This window comes from Notolepis coatsorum (assembly GCF_963971535.1).
Source record: "Notolepis coatsorum genome assembly, chromosome: 19".
NCBI lineage: Eukaryota > Metazoa > Chordata > Actinopteri > Aulopiformes > Paralepididae > Notolepis > Notolepis coatsorum.
The window spans coordinates 81,009,337-81,033,080 of NC_140183.1; the positions used below are offsets into that span (position 1 = coordinate 81,009,337).

Below are 23,744 nucleotides of genomic sequence, written 5' to 3' on the forward strand. Positions count from 1 at the left end.
TGGCCGCCTCAGACCTACTCCTATCCAAGCTCCGGGAGGGTCATCAAAGAGAAGTCGCCTATTCTCAGTCCTTGCCCCACAATGGTGGAATGAACTACCCACCCCAGTTAGGACAGCCGAATCACGTCCAATCTTTCGCCGTCGACTAAAGACGCACTTCTTCAACCATTATCTGAATTAAAAAAAAAAAAAAAAAAAAAAAAAAATCTAACCCTAACTAACCGTACTGTCATGCACTTGTCCTAATAAACTAACCTACACTGTAGCACTCAACACTTTGATGAACATTGTTGCTCAGCTGATAGAGTTGTGCCCTTCCTGATGGCTTGTCGTACAGAACTTGTAAGTCGCTTTGGATAAAAGCGTCAGCTAAATGACTAAATGTAAATGTAAATGTAAACAGCCTACGGTTGGATACGTTCATGCGGAGCACACCAAGCTCCAGAGAGGGACCTAGGAGAGCAAACGATGGCCGCAGATTGGTGACCGTCATGCACCAATCAGAATCAGTACCGAGCAGCAAGAACCACAGTACCCCCTCGATGAAAGAGAAGTGGAAGATGGTGTGCCCGTACTGCGAAAAGGAACACTGGTTGTCACAATGTGACACGTTCAAGAAGATGACCGCCGACGAGGTGAGTCAATGGATAAAGTCCAACCGACGCTGTTACCGATGTGCGCGCACTCACATGGCAGCCGATTGCCGCTTAAAGAAGAGGTGTAGTCGGTGTGACGGAGCCCACCTAGATGTCCTACACGACAGTAACAGAAGAAAGCCTGCACCCTCAAGCAGCACAAAGGCAAGTGTTATGTACATTGACCCCGCCAGCAGCGGGGGCGCCCGGGTGCTCTTAAAGGTGGTCCGCGTAACACTGAGTTACCAAGATAAGGTCATGGACACTTACGCCGTCCTTGACGACGGGTCAGAGAAGACCCTTCTCCTCGCGTCCGCTGCGGCCCAGCTGGGGCTGCGGGGGAGCGAAAACCAGATGACGATTCGGACAATAAGAAGAGATCTAAAGACGATAAAGGGCGAGAATGTCTCCTTCACTATCGCAGCAAGCGGGCAGCCAGAGAGACGGTATAGGATTACTAACGCTTTCACCAGCCAAGAAATAGGCCTGTCGCAGTACACCTACCCCATCGCCAAGCTGATGGATAAATATGTGCACCTGCGTCAACTACCTATACCGCTCATAGACGGTGCCACCCCGACCCTGCTGATAGGCTCCGACCATGCAGACCTCATCGTCCCGATAGACCGGGTCCACACAGGGCCCAGAGGCTGTCCTGCAGCAGTCGAGACCCGCCTAGGATGGACATTACAAGGCCCCCTCGCTAAGTCTCTTAACCGAACAGCAGCCACTAGCTGCCTCCACTCCAGAGTGACAGAAGAGGACACCACCCTCCTACAGCATGTCGAGAGGCTATGGACACTAGAGACAATGCCCTTTAAGAACGAAAAGAAAGACATTCGTTCCAAGGAAGACATTTACGCTATAGCCCTCCTCGAGCAGGGGACAAAGAGAGTCAAAGTCAACGGAGTGATGAGATACGCAACTCCACTCCTGAGGCGAGAGGGTATGCCTACCTTCCACGCCCCAAAAGAAGCGACGGAGCGGTATCTATTGAACACAGAGCGGCGCCTAGCCAGAGACCCCGCTCAAGAGACTGTGTACCGCGCTGAGATTAACAAGCTAATCACAGCGGGACACATAAAGAAAATTGACATTAAAGAGGCCGATCAGACGACCGAATCATGGTACGTGCCGCACCACAAAGTCCACCACAACGGCAAGGATCGTATTGTGTTCAACTGCAGCTACCAGATCGGATCACAAAATCTGAATAAAGAGCTCTTGCCCGGCCCAACACTCGGCCCCTCTCTACTAGGCGTGTTACTACGTTTCCGCCAAGACAAGGTGGCCATCAGCGGCGACATCAAAGGGATGTTCCTGCAGGTGAGACTAGTGGAGGAGGACAAGCCCCTGCTGCGGTTCCTATGGAGAGAGAGGATCGGGGATGAGCAACCAGCCATCTATCAATGGGAAGTCCTCCCTTTCGGAACCACATGCAGCCCATGCTGTGCTACGTTTGCACTGCAAAAACACGTCGCAGAGGACCCAGCAGCTGATGAAGAGGTCCGACAAAGTGTAGGAAATAGTTTCTACGTGGACAACTGTCTGCAAAGCGTCTCGACGCCAGAAGAAGCCGAGGCCCTTCTACTCAAGCTCCGCGCCTCCCTGATCAAAGGCGGCTTTGATCTCAGGCAGTGGGCCAGCAGCGACCCGCAAGTATTGCGCAGCCTCTCCCCCGAGGACAAGGCAGCAAGCAGCGAGACCTGGATGGCGACCATCCCAGGAGAAGCCCAAGAAATGACATTAGGACTAGTCTGGCGCTTCAAAACAGACTCGCTCCATTATAAACACACACCCCTGACCAAGGAGCAGGGAAGGTCGACTGCACTACCGACCACCAGACGGAGTGTATACAGAACACTCGCCAGACAATACGACCCGTTGGGATGTATTCTACCTTACACCACCAGGGCAAAGATGATTGTAAGAGCGTTATGGGACAAGGACCAGGGCTGGGACGACCCCATACCCGAACACCTTGCATCCACATGGAGAGAGTGGGAGACGGAACTCAGCTCACTCCCAGGTGTCAACATATGCCGCAGCTACTTCCCACCCACAGTGAGGCCGGAGACGTGCCAGATGGACCTGCACGTCTTCAGCGACGCCTCCGAAGTAGCCTACGGTTCGGTGGCCTACTTGCGTGCCCGAGAGGAGGGAGGAGAAATACATACTGCTTACATCCTGGCTCGCTCAAGAATAGCCCCACGAAAGCAACAATCTATCCCGCGTCTAGAGCTCTGCGCAGCCCTAGCAGGAGCGCAACTCGCCACGTTAATCCAACGTGAACTCACCATTCCGGTGCAAAGAACAATCTTGTGGTCAGACTCCACGACAGTACTCACATGGATCCGGTCTGATTCGTGCAGATACAAGGTCTTCGTGGGAGTCAGAGTCACAGAGATTCAAGATTTAACAGAAGTAGCAAGCTGGAGGTATGTGGACACAAAACACAACCCAGCTGACGTCATCACCCGGGGAATGTCCCTGGATGACCTCACCCGTCACAACCTATACAGTGACGGGCCAGAGTTCCTCAAGCTCCCGGAAGAAGAGTGGCCTACACCCACCCCGCGGGAAGCGAGTAAAGAGGAGGCCGAAAACAAGAAATCTATGTTCTGTGGATTGAACACACTCGTCTCCACAGACCCCGACATAGACGATTGCCTCACCCTAGAGAGTGCGCAGCTAAAGACATTCCTGTGGCACCACCCAGAGGTTCAGCTCACTACTGACATTACAGCAGCTGACTACGAAGAAGCAGAACTTCTTCTACTACGGCGAGCCCAGAGAAACTCGTTCCCCGATGAGCTAGACTGTCTACAGGGAGCAAAGCCCGTCCCATCAGACAGCAGACTGCTCCACCTAGCCCCCGAGAGCGACGCCCATGGTCTCATCAGAGTGGGTGGTCGTCTGCGGAGAGCTCCAGACTTACCGGATGACGTCAAGTACCCGATAGTCTTAAACAGCCGACACAAGGTCACAGAGCTGATCATAAAGAAATACGACGAGGATGTGCATCACGCCGGGGCAGAGAGAGTCTTCGCGGAGATCAGACGTCGTTATTGGATACTGCAAGGGAGAGAAGCAGTGCGGCGCTTCCAGCGAACCTGTCTAGACTGTCGTAAGTGCCGAGCGCAGCCCAGTATACCCCGGATGGCTGACCTACCTCCCTGTCGCCTCCGACTCGGCGACAAGCCTTTTCACTCCACCGGTATGGACTGTTTCGGCCCGCTGTATATAAAGAAAGGAAGAGGAACCGAGAAGCGGTGGGGTATTGTATTCAAATGCATGACCACCCGAGCGATGCATATAGAACTCCTTCCAACCATGAGCACAGACTCATTCCTTATGGCCTTCCGAAGATTCACATTGCGGAAAGGCAAACCGTCTATACTATTGTCTGATCACGGGACAAACTTCAAAGGCGGAGAAAGAGAGCTGAGAGAGAGCTTCCAAGCTATGGGCCCAGAACTTAAGACCCACCTCGCTCCATCCCAGATTGACTTCCAGTTTAATCCCCCGAACGCACCTCACTTCGGTGGAACTTGGGAACGAGAAGTACGTTCAATAAAGACAGCCCTGTACGCCGTGCTTGGGGCCCAGACCGTAGCGGAAGAAGTCTTAATGACAGTCCTCACGGAGATCGAGGGAGTATTGAACTCAAAGCCCCTCGGTTACGTCTCAAGTGATGTAGCAGATGTCGACCCAGTCACCCCCAACACACTCTTGATTGTGCGGCTGGACCCCGCGCTACCACAGACAATGTACAGGCCTGAAGAAGCGAACGGCCGAAGAATGTGGAGGTACAGTCAAGTATTGGCTGACAAGTTTTGGAACAGCTTCCTACTCCACTATCTACCGTCTCTACAGACCCGCCAGAAATGGGTGAAAGAGAGAGACAATTTGACAGAAGGAACAGTCGTCATGATTATCGACCAGTCACTACCCCGAGCTATGTGGCCGGCTGGCCGCGTAAGCAAAGTGATCACCGGTGCCGACGGAAAGGTCCGAGCAGCCGAAGTGCTCGTCCAAGGACGGATCTACACCCGACCCGTGGCGAGGCTAATAGAACTGTCAAGGCTCCCCGATACTATCGATGACGACCATGACCCCATGACTTTGTGAACTGCCCGACCCCTCACAACAGACATTGAGTAGTAGACAGTGCGGTTAATCTGTCTCTGCTTAGCTAATTAGGTGGGACTAATTAGGAGGCGGCTGTTACAAAGGATCAGATTAAACCGAATATATATATTTATTGATTGATATATATTGCATAGTATTTGTATATCGTTTGATATCCCTTGTATATTCCTTGTACATATACACGGAATATCCCTTTAGCCCAGACCATAATATTTCATTCTCCTATTGGACAGCGGTCCACAGGCGCCAGAGCCATGCCTCCGGAGTCAGGTTCAAAGTCACCGTCAAGACATGTCTGGACATGCCCGGCCTTGCCCAGGGATACGAGACAGAAATGAGGTTGGCACTAGATTGTTCGCCGTGCATATAAATATGGCGCAGGTGAATACAGAAGTAGAGTTACCCAATAAGTTGAAGCCTCACCCACGATACTCCGTGCGGTGAAGTATGGCCTGTTTGGCCCCAAATAGAGCATTGAGACCGCGTGCGAATTAATAACTGAATTGTCAGAGTTTGGCGCTATACCGTCGAGTGCGACATATTTCTATTAAGTCAGTAATAGTCTATTTGTGTATAGTGTATCGTGCGGCTAAAGTTCTACAGTGACCAGCATCACCAACGCTTCCTCGTATCAGCTAGAGTGCTTATCCAGGCTGGGCTGCTTTCATGGCGCTTTCACCCGAGGAGACCTAGACGAGAACCGTGTGGACATGTACACTGGATTAATCTACCCGACGACTACATAGCCCTTTGCGGCTGGATTATATTTGTTTTGGTCCTGTGATTTATGGAGCGGAGAATCGCCGACGCCTACACGTGTTGGATTTACCCTGTGAGGAGACCAGTCGAGTCTGCGCCTCAGAGAGCCTGAGGCCGGCTAGCTTTCTTCACTGTGGAGCTACAGTCTACGGAGAACAGCTGTATTCGTCTGTGGATCAAGAGACTATTGCACCGTCTCCTGTACTTGGAGTCTCCTTAGTCATCGTTGACCAGACTCTCTACTACCGACAGATCCTCTACCCCTGCTGGCTTACAACCGGGGGGACCCTTCCAGTATCTCCCGCTATATATTACTAGTGTACCATAGATATAATTCCCTAAGATTCAGGTTGTATAATTACCTCCTGCGTAACCAGAGAATGGACATTCATTATTGATTTGCCTACGCACATTCCTTTGCCTTATAAGCGCATCCAAAGTAAAATACAGAGAAGTATATTATGTACCTTTTGCTGCAATAAATACTTGATTACACCTTTGTGTGGAACCGGTTCATTGTGGGAAGTGTTCATCATATTTATATATCATGTACTGTATGGCCAGTAATTAAAGTACATAAAGCGGTAGTGGTTTAATGATACCATACTTATCAATACAGTCAGGGAATTGTACCCCTCAGTTACAGTTGGCTTTAACAAAAAGAGCACACTGCTAAGAGGAATATACAACCTTGCTGTATAGTACACAACCAAGAGTCAGCGCACATTATGTTGCCTCTGGGATTGGGCTGCACTCACGCTCACTCACTCACTCACTCACTCACTCACTCACTCACTCACTCACTCACTCACTCACTCACTCACTCACTCACTCACTCACTCACTCACTCACTCAGACACTCACTCACTCAGACACACACACGAGAGAGACACATCTAGAGGGTCCGTTCAGTCTGCTGTCTCTGTCTGAGATGTTCAAGAAGATTGATGAATTCTGACCCCAAAGCTTCTCAGAGCTCCAAGTTATTCACCTGTTTATCATATGTGGAGCAGACAGACACACACACACACACACACACACACACACACACACACACACACACACACACACACACACACACACACACACACACACACACACACACACACACACACACACACACACACACACACACACACACACACACACAACGGACCTTTCTGGATGTTTCATTTATTTTCTCATATGTCTCCCCTTCATCAGCATACAGTTGAATGTTTATGAATGCAGAGCGGACATGCAGGTGTGCAGGGTGCGTGTGCGCGCGCGTGTGTGTGTGTGTGTGTGTGTGTGTGTGTGTGTGCGTGTGCGTGTGTGGAATAACAGCTGTGCTGCGGAGATGAGTTTGCTGAGGTGCTATTGATCGGGAGTTTCCCCGCACATTGATTATGAGCTCTCTATATGAAGGTTGACCGGGTGAGGATTTAAGGGCGAAGCGGGGAGAGCGATATCGACGGGTCGGTCTCATTTCGTGCTCGGTTTGCGCAGCGTTTTGGAGTGTTTTTTTGTTTTATTTATAAAAGTATTTATGAAGGAGGGCTGTGGGGGTTGAGGCTAAAGGGTTGTACCTCGGTGGTGCACAGAGTTATCCCATTACCTAAGGACAAAAGAAAAACCTTCGCTGGTTCCAACAGTCGACCCATAAGTCTCCTCCCAGTGTTAAGTAAAATAATAGAAAAAATTGTATACACCCAAATTCAAAACTGCTTTTCAAGTAAAAGTCTGATAACGAACTACCAACATGCATATAGAGATGGTCACTCTACAAGCACAGCACTTGCCCAAATGACCGATGACTGGTTTAAGAGCATGGATGATAGGAGGCTTGTTGGAGCTGTGATGTTAGACTTTAGCGCAGCTTTCGATGTGATCGATCATAGTCTGCTGCTGAACAAACTCAAATGCTATGGCTTTGGCTCTGTTGCTATGTGTTGGATGGAGACCTACCTGACTAGGAGAAGCCAGCGAGTCTTTTTCAATGGGAGCTTTTCTGATAGTAAGGTGTTGCACTGTGGGGTCCCACAGGGAAGTTCGCTTGGGCCTTTGCTATACACAATATTCACAAACAACCTCCCTTATGTACTAAATAAATCTAGTGTAATCATGTATGCTGATTAGGGCTGACCTTCGAAACTTTTTTTGGCAATCGAAGCTTCGGGGCCGAGCTTCGCTTTTAATTCGAAGCTTCGAATTCTTTTTTTTTTGTTTCTTTTTTTTTTAATCTTATGTTGTGGGACTTGTACAGCACTTTCGTAAACTTTGTTGTTTTTAAATGTGCTCTATAAATAAAGTGGATTGGATGAATGAATGTACATACATTTGCATAAAGCAAGCATAGCTGTCCTCTCCCATGTTGAGTATTAAACATTTGAAACATAAACCTTTAAGGTACATTTTGAACAGACAAAAAAAGTTCAATTAATCAGTTACAGTTGAGCCCAAAATTATTAGCCCCCCATGTGAAATCAAACAAAACCCTTGATTTCTCCATGGAAATGACCATTAACAACAAGTGTTTATAGTGTATTTGTTTCCAAATACAAACATTTTATTATGAAATTTTATTGATGCACTGAGTTGAAACAAAAAAGGGCAAAAATGACATGTCCAAAATTATTAGCCCCCTGGCCATTAATAGTCAATAGTGTACCATTTCTGAGCCACAACTGACGACAACCTTCTAGAGTAGTTCTTTACTAGGTTGGCACAGGTCTCTTGAGGGATTTTGGCCCATTCTTCCATTGCAAATTGTTCCAGCTGGTCCAATTTGCGTGGTTTCCGAGAATGGACATTCACTTTGAGCACCCGCCACAGATTCTCAATATTATAGGATTAAGATCTGGGCTCTGTGGGCCACTCCAGGATCTTGGTTTTGGTGTCCTTTAGGAACTGTTGGACCAATTGTGATGTATGCTTTGGGTCAATGCCTTGTTGGAAGACCCAGCAACCACCTAAGCCTAGACTAAGAGCAGATTTCTTCATATTATCCCCCAAAATGTCAACATAATGTTTTCATGATGCCATGCACCCGAACAAGGCTCCCTGTGCCTGAGGGCTTGTGTCCATAGGGGAAGTTTTATGAGTTGTCAGCTCCTTTCTGTCATTCATTTCTATGCTGGAGAAGCGACAGGCGCGCTCTTCTTCCCAGCGACGCGCCTCGCGTTTTATGAGCTCTGGGCGGCAGCGTTTTTGGCGGAGCGCTCCCAGCTCATAAACTTTTGGCAAAGGAGCACGCTCATCAATGTAACTCATCGAGGAAGGGGTGGAGCCGCGGCTGGCGCGAGCCTCAGAAAAAACGCTCTGAGCTTTTTTTTTTCTTTGTTCAAAGCGGTCCGCCTTGAAAAAAAGGCTTTGAGTGGACACATAGCCTGAGGCTGCAAAACAGCCCCACAGCATGATGCTCCACCACCATGTTTGTGGGAATGTGTACTTAGGGTGAAGGCCTCTCTCTTTCTTCACCAAAAATAAGCAACATCCATGTGCCAGTTCCAGTTTAGTCTCATCAGACCAAAGCACAGACTTCCAAAACACATTTTTACCTTTCAAATGTTCACGGGGCAAACCCCAGTCTGGCTCTGATGTGCCGCTCTTTGAGTAAAGGGTTTTTTATGCTACAATAGCCCTGAAGCCCACCACGATGAAGAGCCCTCACATGTATTCAAGTGGCCTGTTTCTTGGAGACCTTTTATAAATCCTTGTATGCTGATTGAATGCTCTTGTGTTGCTAGGAAGCCAATTGACTGTGCAGGTGTGGTTTGAAAACTCATTGGTTGATTAGGTGAATTCCCCTAATCAAGGGGATTAGTTGATTAGGTGAAATCCACAGTTTGAAAGCAAAAATTCACATGGGGGCAATTTTTTTTTACAAACTCATTTTTCACTATATTTGATAGTGAAGCCTAAAAATGTATATAGGTTGTTTTCCCAGAGGGGGCTGTTTGACAACATTACATATTATAATGTACAGTACAGGAAAGTACTGGTATTAAGAGTTTTTGGTCCATCTACAGTAGCTAACAGTTACTTCCTATCTATCCTCAATATTTAATTTCCATCCTGTTATGTAGTACGTACGTAGTATTTTGTATGTAGGTAGAGGTGTAGTAATAAGACTCAGGAAGCAGGTTACTCGTTAGCCTTTTAGTTAAGCAGGTTAAGGTACAAGCATGGTACAGCATGTTCTATCATCATCAGCATCGTGTACCCTTCTTCTGCACTTCCTGTAGGCATAACATGGCATTCTATTAACTACGCCCCATGTGGAGACTCTTGTGAAGTACAGCTTCAACCTGTAATGTGAGGACACAACATCTCCCTTCTCTGTGAAAGGATGTTACTTGCTACTCAGCATTATGCAAATTTAGAACTTTTACTTTTTCACTTTCTTAAGTAAACTGAACCAACAGTCAGTATCATAAACGTGTAACTCAAGGTAATCATTAAACAAAGGGAGCACAGGTTATTCAATCATTATCAAGATATAATTATATATGCTCAACCAATATTACTCTTAGTTCTCCCTCAGTGTGCAACAAAGTCCTGATGCCAACTAGGCTTGTTTCTTGCACGCGACTGTGCTGGAGTGTGACCGCTGAGCGCTGTCAGGGCAGGGCGGATCCCTAAGTCCTGCTCATCTGGAGTGTTCGAAGTGTAAGCCAGACGGGATGCGTTCCATTTCTTTCCATCACTGAGCAGAAAGGTGCTTTTGCCAATCTTCTTTTTCACTGTCATTGGTGCACTGTATCTCGGGTGTGCTTTGGGGACGTGATGTGGTGTTCTAATCCTGACTCTCTCCCCCTCCCGAAAAACAGGTGCACGAGCGCCACGCTTAGCATCTGTGTAGCGCTTCATTTTGGCTTGCTTGTTTTGGACCGTTTCTCTCACAGTCTCGTCCTGTGAACTCACAGTAGGCTGCAAGGGCAGTACGTCCAGTTTGGTGCGCATTTTACGACCGTAAAGCAGTTCATGTGGTGAAACGCCAGTGGTGGCGTGGGGAGTGGCTCTGTATATTTGCAGACAACCCAACACAGCCTCTTTCCATGGTTGAGACTGCTGGATCGCTGTCTGAATGCAACTCCTCAGAACACGATGGAAGCGTTCGACAGCACCATTAGCTGCCGGATAGTAAACTGAAATCCGATTGTGAGCAATGTCTCTTTCCTTGAGGTACTCGGCGAAGGCTGCTGATGTGAATTGAGGTCCATTGTCTGTGACGACGCTCTCTGGGTTACCATAGCGACCGAACCCAGAGCTTAGGAACTTGGTTACATCCGTAGTTGTAGCGTTGTGAGAAAAGGCTACCTCTGGCCACTTAGAATAGTAGTCCGTCAGTGTGATCGCGTAACGGCAGGCTGGCACAGCTGACTCGAAGGGCCCAACTATGTCAAGGCCTAGCTTCTTCCACGGGCCGTCTGGCAGTGGAACTGGCTGTAGAGGTGCAAAATAAATCTTGGCCGTCTTGTCATTAGACTGACAAGAGACACATTTGGATATGTCGGCCTGAACCTGAGAGTCCATCTTCGGCCACCAATAGAGATCCCGCAGACGCTGCTTAGTGCGTACGACCCCCTGGTGGCTCTCGTGTGCCAGTGTGAGCAATGTATGGCGTAAGGACACTGGCGCAATGAGGCGGTTGCCTCTGAGGACGTAATTGTCCTTGACTGACAGTTCCTCTCTGATCTTGAAGTATGCGATCAGATCTTGGCTCACTGATTTCACTGAGTAAGGCCAACCCCTGTTAATCTGACCACGCAGTGCAGTCACTTCAGGGCAGGTAGAGCAAGCAGCCCCAAACTCAGTCACCGACAGGGCACTGAGTGTAGCAGATATGTGTGCTACTATCTCGGGCTCCACATCCATAGCAGAGTCAGTAGAAGCAGTAATAGTAGCAGCAGTAGTAGTAGCAGCAGTAGTAGTAGCAGCAGTAGTAGTAGCAGTAATAGTAGTAGTAGTAGTAGTAGTAGTAGTAGTAGTAGTAGTAGTAGTAGTAGTAGTAGTAGTAGTAGTAGTATCCGCAGCAGCAGTAGTAGTAGTATCAGTAGAGACGGCGTCCCTGGCCGCGAAAGGCAAGCGGCGTAACTTCTGGTGGACTGGCTTAACAGTAGGGTACATTTTTACACAATGCACAAAGCCTTTTGCACAGCCAAATGCCGTAGGAGCTGTGACAGTAGTAGCCATCACAGGGGCAGGTGTAGACGACGTAGGAGCGGAGGAGGGGAGGACAGTAGTTCCACTAATGCAGAGGTGGTGTGCAGTCAACAGGTCCATTCCCAGCAGGGGAGTTCCTTTATCCACAATGTAAAATGTAGCAGGGACCGTGACATTGTCTCTCCTCACCTGAGCCTGTAGGCACCCCATGACAGGTATGCTAGCCTTGGTGTACGACACCAGTCGAACAGTAGGTGCAGATAGGGTAGTTTCACTGAAGTATTTCTCATAAGTAGACAGTGGCATTATGGATACTGTTGAACCTGTGTCCACAACCAGTCTCAATTCTTGAGCCTGGTGTTAGATTCTGATCAATCGGCCAGTATCACGTCTTCATCTGTTTGGCTTGTGTAATCATCTCCCCATCTGCACTGTGTTTTATCTCTCCGACGTTTCATACACTGGCTGATACAATCCTTATCATTCCCCGTTAGTGCAACCCGCAACCATAATAATTCTCCACCTCCGTAAGAAACCGACACTTTGACAGCATGATACCTTTCTTGGAAGAGCGTTGTTTATTCAATAAACAGAACCTCATAATCAGATGTTATCAAATTGTATTGTCCTTGCTATCGTCCTTCTGCTATTCAGTCCAATAGTGGTCAGGCCTGGTCGTTAGCCTGAACCCTCCTCGTGTTAGCCGAAGCTAATGATGATGTGTCATCCCCCCCCCCCCCCCCCCCCCCACCGGCGAGGGTGAGAGGGATAAGAGTCTCTGATGGTTTCTTCCCTCCTGTGGGATTCGTTCCTTTTGTCTGATTGTAGTCTGCCCCTACCCGGAACCACTGTCAGCTTTATAGGATCTTCGTCATAGCAACGACAGCCCGCCCCTCTTCTGGTTGTCATGCGACGCGCTGTCATGACAACTGCTAATAACCTTTCACACCATTAAAACGTTTCATTACTGTCAAAACCTCCATCGCTCTATTCAGTGTGCCCTGTGCTGCTGTTATCAATGTTGATGTACTGGGGAATTCAAAACATTCTGCCGGCTGCTAAACATTCTGCTGGCTCCTGCCTCTGAACCGCTTCTTCTATCACCGTCTGCTAAGGCAAACACATTTCTGACCTCTCTGACCTGGTACCGTTAGATGCTACCATCTCCCCCCAATCTATACATCACATACATTGAAAAACACCCCAAAACACCAGTTTTCTCTCATTGGTAGTAGGTGTGTGTACATGCACATTGCATACAATCCTTTTTGTAATGTCAGAAGCTCCCAAGCATAGCACTGTAGTTTCAGGAATTTCCACTGTACTCACCGACTGTGTTTTAGCACGGCCGACACGAGCAAAATGTCCTGTTTTCTGGCCTAATCTGCAAGTCTCTTTTACCGCTGGACATTGTGAAGAGTTCGCCAGGTGGTTCCCCGAGCCACATCGGTAGCAAGAGCGAGTGGAAGCAGAATCAGTAGCATCAGCAGGTTCAGCTGGACGGTAGTGCTGCCAGTCCCGTTTCTTGAAAGTATTTTGAGACCGCGGCATCACGGCATGTACTGGAGCAGCACGCTCGGTACTCATAGCTTTAGCGTGGAGTACAGCCGCTTCAAACTGCGTAGCTAGATTGACAGCCTTGTCCAGCGTCAAACCTGGTTCAAGCAGCAGATGTTCCCTTATCTGTGGGCTAGCTACATGTTCAATCAACTGATCCCGAAGATTTTCCTCAGTTTTATTATCAAAGTCACATCTGGTAGCTAGGTCACGCAAAGCAACAACGTATTGTGCAATGCTTTCATGCGGTGCTTGTGCACGCGTTCTGAACGTGTGTCGCTCGACTACTACGTTGATTCTTGGTGTGAAATGTGCATCCAGCGCTGCCACAGCGTCAGCCACGGAATCACCTGTATCTGGCAATGTGTAGAAAATCCGCTGACCCTCGGTACCAAGGCAATGTAGAAGGGTAGCTCTCTTCCGAGCCTCGGACCAACCATTTCCAGTCGCATTTATTACCAGCATGTAATTCGTGAACATCTGGTGCCAAGTCTTGAACGGCATAGTAGGTTCTCCGGGGCATGGTAAAAACGACGTCGGAGAAGCTACATGTAAATTAGCCATTTCTCCTGCAGTAAAAACTTCCGTTAAAAAATTCCCTGCTTCAACTTCCTTGTCGCCAATTGTTATGTAGTACGTACGTAGTATTTTGTATGTAGGTAGAGGTGTAGTAATAAGACTCAGGAAGCAGGTTACTCGTTAGCCTTTTAGTTAAGCAGGTTAAGGTACAAGCATGGTACAGCATGTTCTATCATCATCAGCATCGTGTACCCTTCTTCTGCACTTCCTGTAGGCATAACATGGCATTCTATTAACTACGCCCCATGTGGAGACTCTTGGGAAGTACAGCTTCAACCTGTAATGTGAGGACACAACACATCCATTATATTATCCATTATATTATATAATTATTATCCATTATTATTATTATTATTATTATTATTATTATTATTATTATTATTATTATTATTATTATTATTATTATTATTATTATTATTATTATTATTATTATTATTATTATTATTATTATTATTATTATTATATTATTATTATATTATATTATATTTTTTTGTATTTTATTTTTTTATTATTTGTTTAAACAAACACATAAACAAACATGACAACATAAAATTAGATATACAAGCATTAATTAACAGTGCACATCCAATGAAATCACCATTTAAAGGGGCTATGCACTGCTATTCCTAGCACTATTTGGGCAACTTTACACACTTCCTGTGAGTCTATGTAACACATCTGTAATTTTTATTCCAAAAATAATCATTGTTTTATATTTCTAATCTTGTACTCAAAACCAGCATTTTTCAGCCTCATGAAAGCAGGCTATTATTGGCTTGGCTCCACCCATACTAGCAGAATGCTTTGAGTGACAGCCACCCACCAAATAGCTCCGCCCATCTCCCCGTCATTCCATCCAGGTGAAGGTCTTAGGTTTCAGGTTTTTATTTCGACACGCAAAAACATATACCGATTTTACTAACTAATACAACATGGCTGTACATTATGTTTGGGATCCAGAGAGCGACCCACAGTATGATTCAGAAGAAGAAGAAGAAGGCGATTTGCTACAGCGAGGCTTACATTACATCGTTTACGATTGGTAAGTTGATTGATTGCACTGTTAGTTACTGTTATCTAATGGTTGTGTACTTCTGTCGCGGCCCGTCGAAAACACACACTAACGTTAGATTGTACTGACACCCCCCCCCAAACAACAGCGATCGAGGCTTACATTACATCATTTCCGATTGGTAAGTTGATTGATTGCACTGTTAGTTACTGTTATCTAATGGTTGTGTACTTCTGTCGCGGCCCGTCGAAAACACACACTAACGTTAGATTGTACTGACACCCCCCCCCCAAACAACAGCGATCGAGGCTTACATTACATCGTTTCCGATTGGTAAGTTGATTGATTGCACTGTTAGTTACTGTTATCTAATGGTTGTGTACTTCTGTCGCGGCCCGTCGAAAACACACACTAACGTTAGATTGTACTGACACTAACGGTACTTGACGATGAATTGAAATTGGGGGACCCTGATGTAAACAAGACGAAAGTCTTTCTCTGGTCTCCATCATAGCAGTTGTTGGTATTGAGCAGTACTGTAGCAATACAAATATGGTATGTCATAAATATAGAGATGTAGCAGTACTGTCTATCTATATATATGTTACGATGAATTGAAATTGGGGGACCCTGATGTAAACAAGACGAAAGTCTTTCTCTGGTCTCCATCATAGCAGTTGTTGGTATTGAGCAGTACTGTAGCAATACAAATATGGTATGTCATAAATATAGAGATGTAGCAGTACTGTCTATCTATATATATGTTACGATGAATTGAAATTGGGGGACCCTGATGTAAACAAGACGAAAGTCTTTCTCTGGTCTCCATCATAGCAGTTGTTGGTATTGAGCAGTACTGTAGCAATACAAATATGGTATGTCATAAATATAGAGATGTAGCAGTACTGTCTATCTATATATATGTTACGATGAATTGAAATTGGGGGACCCTGATGTAAACAAGACGAAAGTCTTTCTCTGGTCTCCATCATAGCAGTTGTTGGTATTGAGCAGTACTGTAGCAATACAAATATGGTATGTCATAAATATAGAGATGTAGCAGTACTGTCTATCTATATATATGTTACGATGAATTGAAATTGGGGGACCCTGATGTAAACAAGACGAAAGTCTTTCTCTGGTCTCCATCATAGCAGTTGTTGGTATTGAGCAGTACTGTAGCAATACAAATATGGTATGTCATAAATATAGAGATGTAGCAGTACGGTCTATCTATATATATGTTACGATGAATTGAAATTGGGGGACCCTGATGTAAACAAGACGAAAGTCTTTCTCTGGTCTCCATCATAGCAGTTGTTGGTATTGAGCAGTACTGTATTGTAGCAATTTTGATCATTGATTGATAATTTCATTCACCCTCAAATCAATCTACTAGGTGCACGTGCGGAAATTGTGAACGGATGCCAACAGAGGCTGAGAATGTATGCTGCATGGAAGTTCCACAGGTAAAGTAGTAACACAACCTTGCATCTTGGTAGCACTGAAAACCATGCATATGGCTAACGATTTAATTTTCTATATATATAGGTCAGACGTCGAATTAACCAGGAACCAACTGGACTACTGTGCATGGTTGATCATCCGGGATTGGATCCAGTGTGCTTCAACCCCTATACCATCCAAATGGCAACTAATATCTACAAGGCAGATTTTGGCCGGATACCAGAAAGCGGAATCAATAAGTAAATAATATTTATTACAGATTTATATATTTTTTTACAGGTGTTTCTCCATCTTGCATCTCTCAGACTATACTAATCTTTCTTGCAAACACAATCTAATCCTTATTGCACATCACATATAATCAATGCTTGCTACTGTCCAATGACATGACATGACAAATGGTTATTTCCCAGCTTTTTTTTAATTTTATTTGTGCATAAATATAATACTTGTTTTTCTTTAGCCGTTTCAGATATATCGCGTACAGGTGCTTTGTCGCGTGGTGTTTTGGATACTTAGGCCGCAGAGTGAGGGTAGTAATCCCTTCCTGTGTAGTGGTTCGAATCCGCACCGAATTTCCGGATGCTGATGGTGTTTATACTGGCTTCAGACCGGTACAAGATTGAAGCGTGACACATAGGCGGAAACCGCTTCGTCCATGGAAGGCCTGTCGAACTGTGCGCACAGATGTTCTGGGATGGGAATCGCCTCTACCACCTGGATATATGGTTGGGGGTCACGAAGGACGGAGTCAAAGAGGAGCTCCATTAGCTGGTTGACATAGTCTGTAAATGAGAAATTGTTATTTGTTTTGTCATGTTAAAAAGGTTATTATTTATTCAATTTATTGTTATTAATGCATTTCCACTGTAAGTGGAAATATTTTTCTATTTATATAGGTCATGTGTGTGCAATAATAAATGTTGATATTTTGACTTACTGACTGTCGCTCGGATTTTCCTTGGTTTAATTGTGTGTCCACCCTTTTTGGCCTTTGGAAAACTCATCTTGTAAGCCGGCGCTCCCGAAGCGTTTGTGGCTTGCTGGCGATTTGAGTTTTCATTGAAATGCATTGCAGCTAGGTATAGTCTGAAAGGAAAATTTCAATAAGCACAAGCAATATATTTGTAGTTGATCTGAGGTTATCTAATGCAACATAATGAGTTATTTGACAAATCAGGAGTCCATAATTAGTCATTTGTACACAATATAAAATACCTGCAAAGCATTCCTATGTATGAAAAAACAACGTTTTTTGGGGCAAAACGTAAAATCACACTGTGATAGGACTCCAATGAAGACGTTTGATGGTGTGGACTCAGTTTGGCGACATCTTTGATGATCCTTGTGTTTAGCAAAACCTTCTCGAGCTGGTGGGCCGGTTTTGAGTCTAAAGTAAAAAAGAAATTGCATTCAGATATTTCATTAGAGTATATTACAGTAGATTAGAATTATTCAAGCAAGTATACATTTGTAAATCACACCAATCTAGAATGAGGACATAAATAAATATGTTGAGTATATATTCATGATGAAAGACAGACAGACATACCAGGTTTAACCCACTTGCTACTATCTCTCGATACACGGTCAGCATGAAGACAACGCGGATAGAGTGGTTCTTCGTCGTGTTCATGTACATTCATCATGTGATTGAGACATGACTTCCACCTAGCAACCCTCTCAGCGGCCGTCTTGGATGTGGCAGCTGTCCAGTAGAGGTGGTTAGATATGTGAGGGCGCCATTTTTTTATCACCTTGCAGTCTTTCGCTTGTGCAACTTTGTCTAGCTTCTTAGACAGACCTTGAATTACATAACATAACATAACATTACATAACAGTCGTATGACATACATGACATACAGATAGACAGTACTGCTACATCTATACATTTTTTGACATACCAGATTTGCAATTACAGTACTGGTTGGGTGGGTGGGGGGGGGGGGGGGGGGTGGGTTGGTAGGAGGGGTGGGATTGAATGTGGGATGCCTTTCGACATACCTTTGGCCACGTGCCACACATCGTAGAAGTGTTTGATGCCGAGATCTCTCAGGTACTTTTGAATCTGCGGGTGACGGTCTGTGACAATACAGTCGAAGGTCACGGATCGGTCGTTCAGAAGAGCGAGGCTTCTCCTCAAGCCCTCTAATTCCATATGGTAGCTGCCTCCAACCTCATTGCTCTGTTGAGGTACAAGGAAGGGAAGAGCAATGAAATAGCCTTTTCAAAATTCCACAATTTCCATTTCCTAACCCCCGCTCACACACACAGCCAGCCAGACCACTTCACACCTACAGCGATTCAAGATTCAAGACCGAGAGCTTTGTGTTCGTTTGAGCACAATGAAGGGTGCGGTGTCTCTTCAGACTTGTTAATTACCTGAATTAGTTGGACGTCTATGACATGATTGGTGGCGAGTTCCATCACAGAGTAACTTCCGTACTTAGCACTGTGGCCTGTTGAAAATAATAATAACAATTTCAATCAATGTAGTGCAATATTAAAAATGTATTCATAAAGTAGAAATTTGACATTGGGGAGCTTTTTCTAACCTGGAGAATCGGCTCTCATGTCACCGCCGATTATCACCTTTTTTTTCTGGCTTAATCTGGCGAGGGTAACGTCTTGGTCCTTAGACCACATACTGAGAACAGCGGGTTCCAAGAACTTCTTGGCGTGTTCCCGAAACGCTCTGTACTTTATTGTGGAGACGTGTAACGCATTTAGGACCTAAAAGAATAAATGAATAACGCTTTGTTAATATGCACGTGTGAATCACAAACAAAAACATTATGTATATCTGACTTGTCAATCAAATCAATCAAATCAAATACCTTCTCCATTTGGGTGAAAGATGAGCCAGTGAAAAAAACTGCTGCAGAAAGCTGAATATTTCCAGCTGGTGTGCTCCCGATGAGAGGCTGACTTGCCCATTTACGGCTGTATTTACAACCGGGGCAAACTTGGGAGACAGCCAAGAAGGTCCCTCGCGTAGTCTTCTTGATATGACATCGAGCATCGCACACCGGACACTGTTGAAATAATTCCAGTAGACTGTCTTCGTAAACGATGTATTTCTGGACCTCATAGATTGGTTTTGACGGTTCCCTGCTCGAGAAAAACACAAATAAATAACACGGCACAACTATACAGCTTTCTATTTTTACAGGCCATGGAGATGTTTGTAACAACTAACTTACGCTAGAATTGAGGGCTCGCTAATCAAAGAGTCAATGTTGAAAGTGGAATCCTGCGGCTCTGGAACATCGATCGAGCTGTAGGTCACTTCATCGTCATCAGACTCCAGTCGTGGTCTTTTACTGGGTCTAAACCCCTTCACAGGTGTTGACGTGGATGGTCCCTGTTGATTAGACCAGTATCCAGTATTTTGGGTCCCCACCGCGACAGATACAGACACGACTTTCGCCTGAACACCTATTTACAAAACATAGTTTAGTCAAACAAGGGATTTATTGATAACTTTGCTCACTCACTCACTCACTCACTCACTCACTCACTCACCCACCCACCCACTCACTCACTGACTCACTCACTGACTCACTCACTCACTCACACACACACTCACACACTCACACACTCACACGCACACACACACACACACACAGATGAATAATCTTTCGTCTTGTTTCCTTTCATACAGGAATTGCAGCCCAAAGAGCTTCACAGCAGTAATATAGACATAAAATTGGCATAAATATAGACAGGCATAAAATAAGCAGAGGACTGACCAAATAAAAACAATGCATAAAGTAAAATAGACATACAATTTGTATAAAATAGACAGAATAAAAGCAGTGCAATAAAATAGCTCTCATTTACAGTACAATAATCACAGTCTGGATGCATTGAGTCAAAGCATAGGCTAAGGTGAAGAAATGTGTTTTTAGCTTACATTTGAAAATATTTAGTGATCTAGCCTCCCTAATGTCCGTATGTAGGGTTTTCCATAATTCACAAAGGCTGCATCCCCGATTTTCTTTTGGCTGTGGTTGGGAACCTTCAATAAACCAGTAGTAGATGACCGTAATGCCACTTTGGTGTAATATTTACAATTTATAACATGCATATAAGTAGGTACATGAGCATTTTACACACTAACTTCCCGCTTCCATTTCTAGTGGTGAGTTATCACCCACTAATGTCATTAGTAATATATTATTATGTAATACTATTGTAGCCTAATATATAGTCACACTGTAAATAATATGTAATAACACTAAACGCCTTTATCCAAAGCGACTTACAAGTTCTGTACAACAAGGCAGCAGGAGTACAACCCTGGCAGCTAAGGGTAAGTAACATTGTTCGTCAAACTGTCGAACGTGAGCGCTACAGTCTTGAGATAAGTAAGTAGTAGTAATATAGGCATAGTAGATTACTTAGTAGCAAAGTGCATACTAGTAAAAGACAGTATGATCTCAGGCCAATCATAAGCCAATCATACCATCATATCATAACAATCAACCATTGATTGAAGCGATACAGGCAAAACCATTACCATTATGCCCCCCCCCCCCCCCCCCCCCAGAAGACCTGAGTGAAGGTCATACAGGTTATCTGGGCGGTCAATGACTCCTCGGATATACCCTTTCTATTTCACACTCACACACACATAGAAACACCACACACACACACACACACATTCACATAAACAGACACATATTCAAATGTAGATTATTTCTCTCTCACACACACACACACACACACACACGCACACACACACACACACACAGATGAATAATCTTTCGTCTTGTTTACATCAGGGTCCCCCATTTTCAATTCATCAGGACATATATGACATACATGACATACAGATAGTCAGTACTGCTACATCTATACATTTATGACATACCAGATTTGATTTGCAAATACAGTACTGTTTGTGATACTGAAGGAGTCAAGAAAAGGGAGTATATACATTTGACTGTATATACTGTATATATACTGTATATTGACAACCATACTGGGTAATTTACATTGGAGGTGGGGGGGGGGCACACTGTATAAACAAGTAAAACTGTACATTGAGGGGGGGGGGGAGACACTATACAAACAAACAAAATTGTACATTGGACTATTGACAAAACCATACTAGGTAAATTACTGTACATTGGAGGGGGTTGGGTTAGGATATTTACAGGGGCCAGTGTTGAATTGCAGTCTCCCGTAGGTGTCCCTTGAGAGATGTTTTGAAAGTGGGTGATCCACATTCCTTTACAGCTTTGGGTGAAAGCGGTGGGTGAAAGGGCCAATCTAAACAATTCTGGGTCACATTATTACATTACATCACACTGAGTTACAAACCTACCTTGACTCTTGACATGTGAACGTAGTGTTTTCATAGAAAGCTGTGTACCAACAGAACGTATCTTTGGGTTGTCTGTCTGGCAACTGAAGTCCGTTGAAGCAGTAGAAAGGCGTACATTGGCGCTGGAACTTGTGGCCTAAGAATGACCAAATCGTAAATCAATTACAATATAATCCAAGCCACAAAATATAACGTTACCTTGTTTACCTCTCACTAGTTGTGTTCTTTTATTTAGAAGTTATGACTAGCTTGCTTCAATAGTTTTCTATAACGTTACTTTATAAAGAGCAGCAGTTATATACTATAACGTTAGATGGTATTTATGATAACATATCTCACCCAACCCTCAATGTTCCCTCACACATACAAACAGTGAACGTAGCTAGCAACAGTCAGTAAGTTATATGGCTAATTACGACATATCTACTTACTATTTGTGTCGGGTCGCGTATTGAAGGTACAGCTCCTTTGTTTAGAACCAACATGGATACCACGCCAGCATCAAAAATACCTTGATTGGCGACGTCCTCGGTGGAAAAATGTGCAGTACAAACCCGAGTATTAGACGTTGCGACGGAACTTGGAGGGTCGCCAAAAAGGAACTTGTTCCATTGTTGGCGAAGTTCGACATCAACGGGAAAACTGTGCAAAGACTTCTTTGTAGCTCTACAGCCAGGAACGTTACATGTTCTGCGGGGTTTGCTCATCGTGAAATATAGGCGAGTGACGGCATTCCTGTTTCTAGGTTGTATGTGTCGGCTGCAGGTAGCAAGAATGGGGGCGGGCATTAGCTAAAACCACAGAGCCAATCACATCACCGTGCGCTATCAACAGCGCCCTGTGACGTGCTCCAGGTCGTCAAATCAAAATGACCTGATTTACTAGAGGCAAAGAGGGGATGGGCTGTAACTGAGGAATTCGCCAATATAGTATTTAGGCCCAAAAACACATTGATACGAACTCCTATTACTATAATACAATGCTAGAGACTGAAAAATGACATTTATAATGCATGGCACCTTTAAATAAATGTCTTATACAAGATATACACCTAATACCTGCTATCTAATACCCTATACAATTATGCTCTCGCTCGCTCCGCCCAGATCATATCTTTTGGATGCTATGACTGAAACGCTCTGACGTAAGTGCCTTGATGTGTGTAATGTAAAGGTGTGTGTGTGTGTGTGTGTGTGTGTGTGTGTGTGTGTGTGTGTGTGTGTGTGTGTGTGTGTGTGTGTGTGTGTGTGTGTGTGTGTGTGTGTGTGTGTGTGTGTGTGTGTGTGTGTGTGGCTTGTCTCTAATATTGTGTGTGTTTGTGTTCTCTCCCCAGAGCTCCATGTATTCTCTGGCGCTCAAATGTCTGATCAGCCTATCCACAGTCATTTTGCTGGGCCTCATCATCGCCTACCACGCACGGGAAGTACAGGTAACACACACACACACACACACACACACACACACACACACACACACACACACACACACACACACACACACACACACACACACACACACACACACACACACACTTAAACATAAAAACATTAAAAGCCTGTGCTATCACACACACAAAAAACACCAAACAGAGAGAACCGCAGGCTTAAATGGAATTAACTTGGATGAAGGGAGCTTGAAAAGAAAATTGTCAAATCGAAAAGGCACCCCCGTGGCAAATTGGGCCTCCCTCTGGCTGAGATCTGCTTGCCTTATGGTGATGTCTGCTAGGTACCTTATATATAGAGCACGGCACCCAGGTGCGTGTCATTGCTAGCCAATTAATAACATTAATGAGAGTCGCAGTGAGGATGGGAAGAGGCAGATCCAATCCTGTTGATTGGATAATACACACAGAATGTTAAACACAGAATCCGCCCCTGCTGCTCCTTTCTTTCTAATGAGAGGATTAAACACACACACACACACACACACACATGCACGCACATACACACACACGCACGCACACACACACGCACACACACACACGCACACACGCACACACACACATGCACGCACATACACACACACACACACACACACACATGCGCACACACACGCATGTGCACACGCAGAGCTCTGGACCGCTTCCTTATGAGGCTGAAAC

General features: G+C 45.1%; 1 protein-coding gene across 1 annotated transcript in view; it reads left to right on the forward strand.

Moving 5' to 3' along the window:
• kcnn3 (potassium intermediate/small conductance calcium-activated channel, subfamily N, member 3) overlaps positions 1–23,744 on the forward strand; it is a gene marked incomplete at both ends in the record, with an annotated part of 203,396 nt that overhangs the window by 14,049 nt on the left and 165,603 nt on the right. Inside the window, 1 exon segment of the mRNA XM_084336731.1 lies at positions 22,974–23,069. Within this exon segment, the coding sequence (XP_084192857.1) occupies positions 22,974–23,069 (96 nt within the window).